The 13,916-nt window shown below is 45.1% G+C and overlaps 1 protein-coding gene across 2 annotated transcripts in view; it reads right to left on the reverse strand.

The window, feature by feature from the left end:
• Positions 1 to 13,916, reverse strand: part of NINL (ninein like) — a 48,085-nt gene that overhangs the window by 3,722 nt on the left and 30,447 nt on the right. For both annotated transcript variants that reach the window (XM_028724998.2, XM_028724997.2), the window contains 8 exons: positions 10,857 to 10,919; positions 8,459 to 8,568; positions 7,478 to 7,824; positions 5,735 to 5,839; positions 5,059 to 5,128; positions 3,343 to 3,627; positions 1,267 to 1,380; positions 150 to 362 (listed from right to left, as the gene is read on the reverse strand). In XM_028724998.2, the coding sequence (XP_028580831.2) occupies positions 150 to 362; positions 1,267 to 1,380; positions 3,343 to 3,627; positions 5,059 to 5,128; positions 5,735 to 5,839; positions 7,478 to 7,824; positions 8,459 to 8,568; positions 10,857 to 10,919 (1,307 nt within the window). The remainder of the gene's footprint in view (positions 1 to 149; positions 363 to 1,266; positions 1,381 to 3,342; positions 3,628 to 5,058; positions 5,129 to 5,734; positions 5,840 to 7,477; positions 7,825 to 8,458; positions 8,569 to 10,856; positions 10,920 to 13,916) is intronic.

Here is a 13,916-nt window from a genome sequence, read left to right on the forward strand (position 1 = left end):
ATGAAGACTAGGTGAGAGTCGCTGTTTGAAAGTGCCTGTTTCAGGTAGGAAGAGGCTGTGTAAAAACCACACATTTACACATACTGTGTTTCCACCTAGGGAGCCTTTATTTTTGTATGAGACACAACTCGAGCACCATTCTTCCCTACCTGATATGTGGCCGCCTGCCATCTCATCTGCTTCGCCTGGGAGTCCAGCTCTCCTTGCAGCTGCCTAACCACATTCTGTTCTTCTGCCAATCTCTTTTCTAGCTCTGCAAGGCAGGCCTTAGGTACAGAATTGCCTGCCTGGCCCTTTAACTCTTCTAGCTCCTGTGAATGCCGAAACTTGGCCAGGCTCAAGCTCGTGTTGGCTTCTAGTAGCTGCAATGCAAGAGAAAATTAAAAACATCATTAAAAGTTGAAATGCTATAGGCCAGGAACAGAGCACCTTTCTTGGACTGAGCGTTGGGGGAAACTCAGGGGCTGCATTCTAATAGTGGGTAGGGACAAACCCCACCACAAAGCTATTTCCCATAGAAGCAGGCATATATTTAAATCTAAAGTTTTGTCCTCTATTTTATTCATACTCTGGTTTTGTTGCCTTTTTTTTTAACAAAAAAGTAAACACCTCTCTAACACCTTTCATCTGTCTTGGCTGTGCAAGAGGCAGAAAGAACTTAAGGAGCTTAAAATGTGCATTTTGCACAACAAAAGCCCTTTCCCCTCCCTACTTAATAGCTGATGGCTGGGCCCCAGTAGCACACAGAGAACTGAAATACTCCACAGTCCATTTAAAGGTTATTTCTCGTCAGATCAATTCAAAACAAAGTAGTGGTACTAATCCACTACTAATTCTCTTGGAGAATCTAGAAGCCAGAATTTATTTATTTTTTGCAATGTATATCCAAACGTAGGCAAAACAGGCGAACTCCAGTAGAAACTGCCCTGGTCCTTTTTGCTTTTGCAGAGTAAGAAGTGCACAACCAGTGTCAGTGAATTCATCTAGCTCTGTTTTTCTTTAAAGTTGTAAAACAGCAACACTGCTATCCCGCTACAACAATCCTACCCTCCCCTCAAATCTATGACATTGGGACTAGATCTTCTTTTAGGTTTAATGTTTGGACACATTTCTTTGACCAGGTGTAAAGGCTCTAGGCCTGCTCCTCTGTCCAACCAGGGGCATACACTTCACCGCTGTTTCAGCCGTGCCTAGGCCCTCATTTGTAACAGGCAGTGATGCTCCCAGTGAGTCAAAGGCAGGCCATATTCAGCTGCACCAGCCTACCCGATCCTGGCATTCCTCCACCTCTTCTCTCAGCTGTGCTTTTGTTAGCCGTAGCATCTGACACTCCTGTGTCGAACGTTCCAGTTCAGCCTCCAGCTCCTGAGACTGGCTGGCCTGTTCAAGGAGAGAATGGCAGGAAAGGATGAAGCCAGCAACAATGTGGAATCTTTCAGTAATAAATAATAATAATAATAATAATAACAAATTCTTGTTTATATACCGCCCTCCCCAGCCGAAGCTGGGCTCAGAGCGGCTAACAACAATAAAAGTAACACAGCATTCTAAAATCAATTCATTCTAAAATCAATTCAAAATCAAATTAATGGCAACCATTGGGCTAGAGTTCTGTGAGGATTACCAAAGGAGGTGGTCAGACGTATGCCTTGGCCAAAGGCCTGGTGGAACACCTCTGTCTTGCAGGCCCTGCGGAAAGATGTCAAGTCCCGCAGGGCCCTAGTCTCTTGTGACAGAGCGTTCCACCAGATCGGGGCCACAATCGAAAAGCCCTGGCTCTGGTTGAGGCCAGCCTAACCAACCTGTGGCCCAAGACCTCCAAGATGTTTTTGTTTGAAGACCGTAAGGTCCTCTGTGGGACACAGCATACTCAAGACACAAATCCCCTTGGTGCACGCCTGCTTTCTTGTGTGTGTTTCAGGGAATATAGGGGCTTTGGAAGAGTTTTTGAGCATCCCTAGATTTTTCCTTCTGTGAAAGGGGTATTTCGAAGTATCTGTGACGATTTGTTAGATTCCCAGGTGTGTCCTTGGGCCCAAACAGGTTAGGGATGCTTGATTTCGTATTTATCCCTGCAAACCCAAACCTTATGTGTGACCATTGTAGTCTTCCTCCGATATGCCTAGAATGACGCTCTATCTAAATTCCATTGCATTAATAAATTCACTTGGCAAACAAGTCAACCCAATTACACTCAAATTCACAGACTTGCTCTTTGGGGCTGTTTGTGGACAGCCCATTTCTCCCTTTTATTACTCCCAGAAAATAATTGCCACTAGTCATGGGTTAGCAGTACACAGCCAAGAGATCATAAGCGCGCTCAGATAGTTTATAATTTAAACAAAGTGCGCTGCAAAAAGCAGTATGGGAGAATTTTCATTGTTAAGGCTCCTTTTGAAAGTACTACTCTTCTATTCTTTATTTTATATAACAGAATGTGCCTACTGCTTGATTGTAAATAAAGCCTCTAAGCAGTTTATACAAGGAATACAAAATACAAACTTTAGTTTTAGTTCTAGTAGAGGAATAAAGTACCGTATTTTTCGCCCTAGAGGACGCACTTTTCCCCCTCCAAAAATGAAGGGGAAATGTGTGTACGTCCTATGGGGCGATTGCAGGCTTTCGCTGAAGCCTGGAGAGCGACAGGGGTCGGTGCGCACCAACCCCTCTCGCTCTCCAGGCTTCAGGAAGCTATCCACAAGCCTTGGGAGCCCGCGGGAGTTCCCGCCGGGCTCCCATGGCTTGCGGAGAGCTGCCTGCATCCCGAAGCCTGGGGTGCGCTGAGTTCAGCGCGCCCCAGGCTTTGGGCTTCGCACAGCTCTCCGCAAGCCGTGGTAGCCCGGCGCAACTTCGCACTGGGCTCCCACGGCTTGCGGAGAGCTGCCTGCATCCCTGCGGATAGCAGCCTGTTCTGGGGGCTGGGGTCGGGGGAAGCTCAGGCTTCCCCCGCCCCAGCCCCGCACCTGGGGGGGAAATAAAAATTTTTTTCTTTATCCCCCCCAAAAATCTAGGTGCGCCCTATGGGCCGGTGTGCCCTATGGGGCAAAAAATACGGTAAATGCAAGGCGCTGCAGAATTTTCATCCGTCTTCTCCTAGAAGGTAACATATTTTAAACTATTTCCTTTGCCTAAACACAGCAACTCAATGACCACCACAGCAACCCAAGCTTTCCATCAATGTAAAAAGCAGTGCATCCCTGTATCCATGGTCCACGCATTAGGCCTTAGAAATTTCCACCAGAATATTGCATGGCTGGCTCAGCATTATAGGTGGGTTTGTGCAGTGGAACATGGCAGTCTGGAACTGATGTGCCCCTTCCTCCCCGTTCCGATCAGCCTTACCTTTTCCCTCCAGGCCTTCAGCTGCTGCTCCAGCAGGGCCTTCTCTCCCTGCCATGCCAACCGCTCCTGAAGATGCTCCTTTGTCAATTCAGCAGAGGCCTCTTGAAATTGCCTGGCAACCGCAGCTTCGTGGTCCCTTTGGCTCTCCAGCTCGACAAGCCTCCGATTCAGTAAATTGACGGTGTTCCGGCTGACATTGTTATCACTGCTCAGTTCAGAGAGTTCATGGCTCAGCTGATCTATCCTGGCGTTTAGCTGGAAGATTTCCACCTCGTAGTGTTGATTCTAAAGAGGCATTTCAGACATTCAGAGCTGCGGCATTCATCCCACCCAGGGGAAAACATCTTAACATCTAATCTTGAGTACTGCATCAGGGGGTGTCTCATACTGCTTGCCCGCAAAGAACGGGTGCAGGGGTCTTCTCCTTGTTTTTTGGAGCAGTATCACACTAGTGTACATTTCTTAACAAGGGTGGCGGAAGTGAAGAAATGCCTTTTCCCAGGATGAAAGGGCTGGTTTGTTTGATGGTTGAATTGCTGGAGCTACGGCAGGCAGAGCAAAACGGGCCACTGCCAGAGCAACCCATGACTGACTCCAACGTTACACGTACTTTGTTAAAGGAACAGTGTTAAAGGAACAGTGTACAGTGGTACCCCGCAAGACGAATGCCTCGCAAGATGGAAAACCCGCTAGACGAAAGGGTTTTCCGTTTTTGAGTTGCTTCGCAAGACGATTTTCCCTATGGGCTTGCTTCGCAAGACGAAAACGTCTTGCGTGTCTTGCGATTTTTTTCCGCTTCCCCCCCCCCTTTTTCTAAGCCGCTAAGCCGCTAATAGCCTTTTAGCCGCTAAGCCGCTAAGCCTTTAATAGCCGCTAAGCCGCTAATAGCGCTAAGCCGCTAATAGGGTTGCTTCGCAAGACGAAAAAACCGCTAGACGAAGAGACTCGCGGAATGGATTATTTTCGTCTTGCGAGGCACCACTGTACTAAAAAGATTCAAAAGGTTGCAAAAGAACTCAACCCCTAATGAATTAGCGTTTAACTCTTTGCAAGGTGGGACAGTGTATGGTTTTGGCACTTGGAAATCCTTGGGCAAAATTGGTGTCCATCAGCCTAACCTTGCATGGACGAAGTTAGAAGGATTGTAAAGCATTTAAACATTGGAAAGAGGATATAGAAATTTAATCTCTTGTGTCTACAGATAGGGTTGAAACCCTGCCTGAAACCCCGAAGAGCCAGCTGCCAGTCAGTGTAAACAATACTGAGATACATAGACAGCCTTTATCAAAGGTGTCAGGGGCTTTGAAGACACTCGAACTCAGGATGCCAGGGAGAAACGTGCAAAGAGGAAGGCACGTTTGGCAAATCCACACTGTGATCAACTCCCGCCTGGAATCCTATGTCACCACTGTGGAAGGACGTGTGGATCCAGAATTGGCATCCACAGTTACTTATGGACTCATTGTTAAAATCATGTTTATGGAAGACAATCTTACTCGGCTACGAGTGATTGCCAAAGAAGACGACGACATAGACTAATAGTCTGACTTGGTATAAGGTTGTGTTTTTTATGACTGGTAGCAGCTTTCCAGGGTTTTAGGAAGAGATTCCCCCATCCCTCACCTGCTAGTAGATCATTTTATCAAAATCCCAGAACTGGGTCTTATGTAAAGGCATATCTAATTGTACTTTTCTCTCTCTATATATATAATTTACCAGTTGATTTAATTCTTCTATTCCACGCATCACCTTCTCTTTTTCCACCATCAATTCGTCAATATGTTTTCTGAAGAAGGAAGAGGAAACAATTTAAATTGTGCAACCATTTAAACATATTTTGCATAGATTCTAAAACGGGAGCAGGAAACACGCTGCCACAAGTCACAGCTGATGTTTCACTATTGTTTGCAACATCAGTGCAAGTGGCTTGCAAAGAAAAAGGGGAAACGCAGCTTCAGAAAATGTGTTATGTTGGTCCTCAACTCACAAGCATCTTGGAATTAAAAAATATATATATATTAATAGTAGGTCTGCTAAAAGCAAAGCTGTTTTTCATGGCAGCTGGATCTAGCCCTCTTGTTCATTGTCCTCCCACCATGTCTATGTACAGATTTAAGGTGGCAGCTCTAAGAACCAGACTGGAAATTCTTGTATGTGTATTCATACAACGCTATAACTGAGCATCCCGTCAGGTACACTGGAGCACACACTTCAGTGCACTGATGCAGCCACATTCTGAGGGCTCGCTGTGCGCGGCTAGACCCTCTCGCCAATATTTCTGTTTAAAATTACACAATCCTTTTTTTCAACGAGTTGCCTCTTGGGAAGACGTATGGTTTCACATTTACAGTTCCTCTGCAAGCTTCCCAAAGAACCGCTCCTCCCCTTTAACCTGTGCTTTCTGTTTGCTTCACCAACATCCTCCACTTCTTTTTGAAATCTTCCAAGTTTATTTTTTAGGATGAGGTTGTCTTCTGAAACTCTGTGGAGCTCAATTCTGCATCATGGGAGAGAGAAAAAGTATTGAAGGACTGGAGTTAGTTTGGGGATGTTAAAGAAATCAGGCAACTGGATTAGCCATACTCAGCTAAGTGTCATCAAAATAAATATGTCTGAGAACAGGCAGTGGAACTGGACAATCCCCTAAAAGAGAAGCTTTTTTTAAAAAAAATATATTATATGCAATGCTTTTAAAAGTAGCTGCTTCCAAATGTGCTGTTTATACCCATTTACATCACAGAAATCAAAAAGAACACTTGATGGATGGATGTTATTCATATTATTCCATTACACCACTTGCTCAGTAAGGGTCAAACTACATCAGGTGTTAAAGGTAAATAGTAAAGGAACCCTGGACAGTTAAGTCCAGTCAAAGGTGACTATGGGGTTGCGGCATTCTTCGGGCCAAGGGAGCCAGAGTTTGTCCACAGGCAGCTTTCCAGTTCATGTGGCCAGCATGACTAAATCGCTTCTGGCGCAACGGAACACCGTGACGGAAACCAGACCGCACGGAAACGCTGTTTACCTTCCTGCTGCTCTCCTTATTTACTCACACTGGTATGGTTTCACACTGCTAGATTGACAGGAGCTGGGACAGAGCAATGGGAGTTCACCCCGTTGCGGGGATTTGAACTGCCGACCTTCTGATCAACAAGCCCAAGAGGCTCAATGGTTTAGACCACAGTGTCACCCATGTTAAATGTTAAGTGTTAAATGTGTGCCAGCACTACACATCCACATTTTATTCTTTGAATGGCAGCTGATGGGTGGGTGGGGTTAACCCTTTCTCTGTGTGCTATGGACTTGCCAAACATCCCTCCTGAAACTACTGGCTCCCGGGTTTTGCTACTTACTTATCCTGTTCACAGGCAGTCTATGACTTCTTTCTTCTATGAGACAAAACTAGAGCTCTATGCTATGGCAGAGGACACATAAACTTGATCTCAAGTCACTATGAGAATAGTAGTTGTGACCCAGAGATCTAAAGTGCCCCATATAAAAGCACATGCTCTGTTCTCTTTGATGTCAGGCATGTTTCGTGTAGTTGCATCTATTGAGCATCCCTCGCAGAAGAAAATGCATCCACGCACACGAGAACTGAAAGGCTGCATACACATCACACATTTAAAGCACACACACCTCAAATCCTGCAAACCATTGTTTGTTGTGCATACAGTCAGAGTCTGAATTAATGCACACTATGGAACAGAATTTCTATGGGAAGATGGATCATCTCTGCTATAAAACGTAGCATGTGAACAACCCCAAAAGTAATAAGCAAGCATGCAACGATTAGTCAAATCATTTTAAAAAGATGAGTGCATTTTTATAGAAGAACCATACATTTCATAGAACAGTAGCTGTGAAACAGCATATTAGCAATAATAGCATTTAGCAGGCACATAGAGAGCCATTCCAGAGACAGTGTGCCAGCCAGCCAGATGCTTCATGGCAAAAAATGTCACAATTCCCCAAAAGTGAGACGGGAATTGGACCGGGTACCATACAACCGCATTGGTGAGAAAGGCTTTTGCCTAAATTACCAAGGGTTCAACCATAACACAATGTAGCAGAATATGAAACTACCATTTATATTACCAAGTGCCCCTGTTTCAAAACGGTAATGTCACCAGACCTCATGAAATGTGTCTCAGCCTCATGCTTCATCTTCATGTCTTCTTCCAGTCTGTCCCTTTCCTGGGCCAGTCTCTGTCCCAAAATGGAAATCTCTTTGGCATAGTACTGCTCCATTTCTGACCTCTCCTTCTCAAAGCTCCTCTCGAGTTCTTGGGCGGGAGCTAGTTTCTGAAGCTGGTCTTTCAAGCCATCTATCACCTCCTGGCATTTGGCGTTCAGCTCTTCCAAATCGCTCTTCTGTTCCTCCAATTCGCTGATCTCAATCTTAAAACCTTGTTCAACATCCTTCCTTTCCTTCTCAAAGTTCCTTTTCATCAGCTCAATTTCTCTTTCGTAGTAATTGACCTAGCGCAGTAAAACCAAACCAAACTTTGGTTATGCATTCTTTAGGTAGCATGGTTAATACATGCACAAACCAGTCGAGAGTCTTTACTTCACGTTTAACAACTTGGTCCTTGAAGTGAGGCATTGCAAGAGCTAGAAGCCTATATATTTCAAGAGGGTAGGATTTTTATACAGAATGAGAGCATTTAACAGCAGGAAATTTTGTGTAAAGATTTATTACTCCATACAGACTTACTCCATTCATACAGAACTAACTTGTCATCCACAGTTGAACCAAGCCCAGCCTTTTCTACAAACAGCCATAATATGCCATCCCACATTCTCCTAATTTACATTGGCGATGAGATACTTAATTTACAAGAGCAATGGAGAAAAGCACCACAAAAAACCCAAAACATTTCATTATCATAAATGAGTTTACATCTATAAAAAAAAACACTACTTAAAATGCTGAGTTATTTTAATTTTAACAACAAAAGCTACATCCTTTGGTCAACATACTCAAAGGTATCCTGCTGAGTAAGTAACCCAAAGACTGCATTCAGAAATATATTGAGAGTCCACTGATTCTTATGATGATTTTTAACCCGAATTGGCGTTTAAACACCTGCCTGTGTCTTCCTCCTCGACTCACCTTGGTTTCCAGCTGTATTTTCAGGTCTTGATGCTGTTCCTTCAGTTCTTCAACCAGAAGCTCCATTTCTATGCTTACTGAATAGGGGCCGGATTCAATGAAAACGACACCTATAAATAAAATTATTCTTGAAAGAAAGGAAAAGAACAGGCCCAAGAATGCAGAATCGTGGAGGATAAAACCACTTCTACAGGATGACCATGCCTCTATGAATGGATGAAGCAAGTTTCTCAGTTGCTGGAAACCGCAGGAACAGAGAATGCTACTGAACTCAGGTCCTGTTTGCAAACTGCCAATAGGCATGTGGTTGGTCACTGTGAGAAAAGGATATTGAGCTAGATGGACCAATGGCCTGATCCAGCGGGCTCCTCCTTTGTTCTTAGAACACTGAGGAAACAAACTGCCAAGATTGATCATCTATCTGGGGTGTGGTCACAGTATTATATAGGGAGCATGGGAAGGGCAACGAGAGCACAATGGTTCAAAGCTGTATGCTCTACATATAGAGGATTTAACCTCCTTCCGTCAGGCCTGTAAGACAGAGCTATTCCACCTGGCCTTCAATTTGAATTCAGCCTGATCTTTTATTTCCCTTCTCTTCTCTTCCCTCCCCCTCCCTTTTTATGAAGATTATCCGCTATGGGATCCCACAGCTAATTCTCCCCTGGTCTCCTCGCTGGCCCAAGTAGGACCAATTCAGCCAGCTACCCCTGGGGATTATCTAATGCTTATTTCCCCTAAATTGATTTTTGAATTTTATTGTTCTTCATGTTTTTATACTGTATTTTATGCTGCTTTTATAATTGTTTTAAAGTTGTTGCTAGCCGCCCTGAGCCCGGTTTTTGAACCGGGAAGGGCAGGGTATAAATAAAAAAATTATTTATATTTATATTATTTATAAATATGCACCATGGTGATTGAATAACTTAAAATGTGGGCCCGTTATCAGAACTAGTTACTGACACACTGGAAAGGTTTCAGAGTCTAGACGGCTCAGGGCCACAAGGACCGCCTCTTTCCATATGAACCTACCAGGACCCTGAGATCACCTTCTGAGGCCCTCCTTCGTGTGCCTTCTCCTCAAGAGATCAGGAGGGTGGCAACACAAGAACGGGGCCTTTTCTGCAGTGGCTCCCCATCTGTGGGATGCTCTCCCCAGGGACGTTAGCCTGGTGCCTTCATTATACACCTTTAGGCACCAGGCAAAAACACTCCTTTTTAACCAGGCATTTGGTTGACCTGTACCCTTTTAAAATGTGGCTCTTTTGGGAGGGGTGTTATTGAGTTATTGTTCCTATTTTGATTTTATATGTTGTGATCCTTTCTGTGAACCACCCTGAGACCTCTGGGTATAGGGCAGTATATAAATTCAACTAGAAAATAAAAAAGGGACGCGGGTGGCGCTGTGGGTAAAACCTCAGCGCCTAGGACTTGCCGATCGCATGGTCGGCGGTTCGAATCCCCGCGGCGGGGTGAGCTCCCGTCGTTCGGTCCCAGCGCCTGCCAACCTAGCAGTTCGAAAGCACCCCCGGGTGCAAGTAGATAAATAGGGACTGCTTTATAGCGGGAAGGTAAACGGCGTTTCTGTGTGCTGCGCTGGCTCGCCAGATGCAGCTTGTCACGCTGGCCACGTGACCCGGAAGTGTCTGCGGACAGCGCTGGCTCCCGGCCTATAGAGTGAGATGAGCGCACAACCCTAGAGTCTGGCAAGACTGGCCTGTACGGGCAGGGGTACCTTTACCTTTACCTTTAGAAAATAAAAAATGATAACAGTTTAGAAGCATAGCTGTCAACGTTTCCCTTTTTCAAGGGAAATTCCCTTATTCCAAATAGGATTCCTGGCAAGAAAAGGGAAAAGTTGACAGCTATGTTTAGAAGAGCCACAGGTCACATAGGTCATGCATACCTATTAAAAAAAACAAAAACAAAGGAAAACACACACATGCTTAAAATGCATGTTATACGGGTACACTTTCTGGGAATGTGGGATTAATCATAACACCTCAGGCAACAAATCTTACAAGTCTTGAGGGGAGAAGATTTTAAAAACAACAGAGGTAAGTGTTTTAGCTATCTGGGGGAGAAACGTGATACATTATTCTTTTAATACACACTGGATAAAAGAGCTGTGGGTTGAAATTACAGACCACAACACCTGCAGCTGAAACATTTGGGGAAATATCTGTAGCCCTTGAAGAAGCTGCCTGGGAATCTTCGTATCTGGAGGTTATCCAGAAGAAACTGGACAGGTTTGTCAAGAGATGCTTTTGATACTGGATATCGTACCATCCACGGCACGGGGGGTGGATTAGGTTTCTCGTGAAGAGTTCTAGAGCTGGCATGTATCTTAACGCTTACTCCTTCTTAGAAAATGCACACAGTTGGGAACATTTCTTACCGTTTTGGCCTGTGACCGGAAAGTGCTGGTGTCCAAGGAGTTCCTCATCTTTTTGTATGGTGTCTTCAAAGAAAGAAAAAGGTACACATTATGACGGAAGGAGTTCTTCAAAGATTTGGTATAGCAGAAGGGAAAAGGCAGAGAGGACCTTGTGTACCACAATTTGTTTTAAGATGTTTTCATTGCTGTCTTTTAAATTGTTATGACCCCCTCTAGGACCTTAGGGTCAAGGGTGGGTAATAAATCAAATCATCATCAACAACAACAACAACAACAACAACTTGCCCTTCTGGTGCAGGAGAGAAGAATGGACGCAAGGACCATTGTGCCAGAATGATGTGTATATAACATCAGAGCAGTGTATCAGGATACTCAGTAGGTAAAGGTAAAGGTACCCTTGCCCGTACGGGCCAGTCTTGACAGACTCTAGGGTTGTGCGCTCATCTCACTCTAGAGGCCGGGAGCCAGCACTGTCTGCAGACACTTCCGGGTCACGTGGCCAGCGTGACGAAGCTGCTCCGGCGAACCGGCACCAGGGCAGCACACGGAAACACCGTTTATCTTCCCGCTATACAGCGGTACCTATTTATCTACTTGCACTTAAGGGTGCTTTCAAACTGCTAGGTGGGCAGGAGCTGGGACCGAACGACGGGAGCTCACCCCGCCGCGGGGATTCGAACCGCCAACCATGTGATCGGCAAGTCCTAGGCGCTGAGGTTTTACCCACAGCGCCACCCGTCCCCCCCCCCCAAAAAAAACCTTTGAATCATACAAGCACACTAGGGCACACAGCTGATATGGGGAGAAAAGGGTACATAACATGAAAAGGGCTGAAAATTTTAAAAGGCAACTTTCCCCATGCTAATAGGACCTGGATACAACACTGTGGACATAAATACCAAGCGCCAAGGCTCAACAGTCCCCCCAGGACATAAGATTTTTTTAAAGGGCAAGGAAAAGGCTACAGCAACATAATGAGGCACATCGACAGACCCCCCCCCCACTGAGAGCCGCACATCTATATAGAGAAGGAAACAAAGCTGGTTTTTGGCAAATCAAACAAAAATAAAGCCTAAAGGGTGAAATATGAACAAAGCAGGGATAACTTATGTTTAATCTGTCACTTAGCCTTCTGGCAAGCCTAAAAGAAACCAACAGGGAAGTTTCTGAACTCCTGGCAGCATGTGTTTTTATCACATTATCACAGTGACTTTAAAATATATACAGTGGAGAGGCAATTGATAAATAAATGCACAACTCTAACCTTCATTTATGAATTCAATCCAGCGTGGAAAAAGCAGTCTAACCTGATATCCACTTGGTCTAGCTTTCCAACTCTGACTGATCCATCAGAATTGCTATTCATTTATACAAGTGTTTATATACTGCCCTCTTGCAAATAGGGTGGGCGAGGGATCAATATATCGTCTGAAACTGGCTTGAAGTCCATATTGTGATATTGGTTTCAGTTTTTGACCTGGTAATATATTGTTAATCATGGTGTGTGCGAGCGCGCGCATGCATGTGCACTCTGTGGGGAAAACTGCAAATTCAACCATTGCTCCATCCTTATTTCAGACATTGTGATACATTGTGATGTTTAGCTGGTCATATTGCCCAGACCTACTTGCAAAGCATTTCACAGCAATGTAAAATCCTTTAAAAGCAATACAAACCAATCATCAAAACGAATGGCTACTCAGGAAAAAAATAAATAAAGCTCTATGTGCCTTTTGGCATGAAATAAATAAGTCTACAAGAGATGCTTAAAAGTGAAAAGTTGAGGATGCCAAATCTGCACAACACTAAATGCCTGACTTCTGGCCGAGGTCAGTGGGGCCTCTGCAATGTGGGGAACAACTAACAGGGCTGCTCCAGATGATCTCAGTGATCAGGTTGGGCTCTAAGGGCTCAAGCGGTCCTTATGCTATACTGGACCCAATTTATTCAGGGTTTTGTGTATCAGCACAAGAGACTTATACCTGGCCTGCCAGGACATGAGCAGCCAGCGCAGGTATTTCAGCAGAGGTGTCGCATGCTAAAGCCTCCAGGCCAGGTCCAAGGGTGGCCCAACACAAAGCGCACTGCAGTAATCCAGCCTTGAGGTTACCGGAGCATGCAGTACAGCAGCCATGTTACCCACTTCCAGTTACAACTGCAGCAGGTATACCAGACATAGATGGCGAAAGGCACTCCTAGCCGCAACTGTTGGGATACTGCCAGGGAGACAAAGTCCATCATGGCCCCACGTCGCCTCCGGACGTCCATCAATCTCCCGTAGACACGCAGTATCAGCAATTAGCGACACGAGCTCCAGAAATATCTTGCCACATTCCAGAACTGATGCACGCTCTTACCAGCAGATAATGCACAGCGAAAGATGCACGCAGGAGAGCATTATTTAAGTTTATTCAGCGTTGGTCAGAACAAAGAAAAAACATGACCGCCTGCTTCAGTGTTTAGGCACCGAGAGAAACGAAAGCAATAGAAAACAAACTTCCTGTGAACAGGAAATACGCAGACTCTGTGACATACAACAGCCTGCTCCCTTTTAAGGTGGAACGGAAATATCCTAACATCCTCCCCCTTTCCGTGTAACCTGCAGTACCTGTGGTTCAACCCAATTGCAACCTTTGTACGTAAACCTTAAGTTGTTCTCTGTTAACAACCTTAGACAACAGATCAGCAGTGCCACCTGGCTACCTTTAACCATCCCAAAAGAGCGAGAGTCCAGAGGGTAGGTTGTCAGACACACTGCTGCAAGTATCTTGTCAACATCATCAGGCTGCATCAGCAGGAAATGGACCCATTAGAGGGGACCAGATGTTGCCTTAGATCCCTCAGCTGCATTTGCTATAATAGGGGCAACATGTCGTTCCTCTATTCTGCCTCTCAGCATTTGGGGTGGAGTGGGAGGAACAGAAGGGTCTTGTTCCTAAACCCCTTGTGACTAACAGACACTACTGCATTTAACCTACAGTGGACACTCGGGTTTTGTTTTGTTTTAAATTTATTATTTGTACCCCGCCCATCTGGCTGGGTTTCCCCAGCCACTCTGGG

Source organism: Podarcis muralis, chromosome 3, assembly GCF_964188315.1.
Source record: "Podarcis muralis chromosome 3, rPodMur119.hap1.1, whole genome shotgun sequence".
Lineage (NCBI taxonomy): Eukaryota > Metazoa > Chordata > Lepidosauria > Squamata > Lacertidae > Podarcis > Podarcis muralis.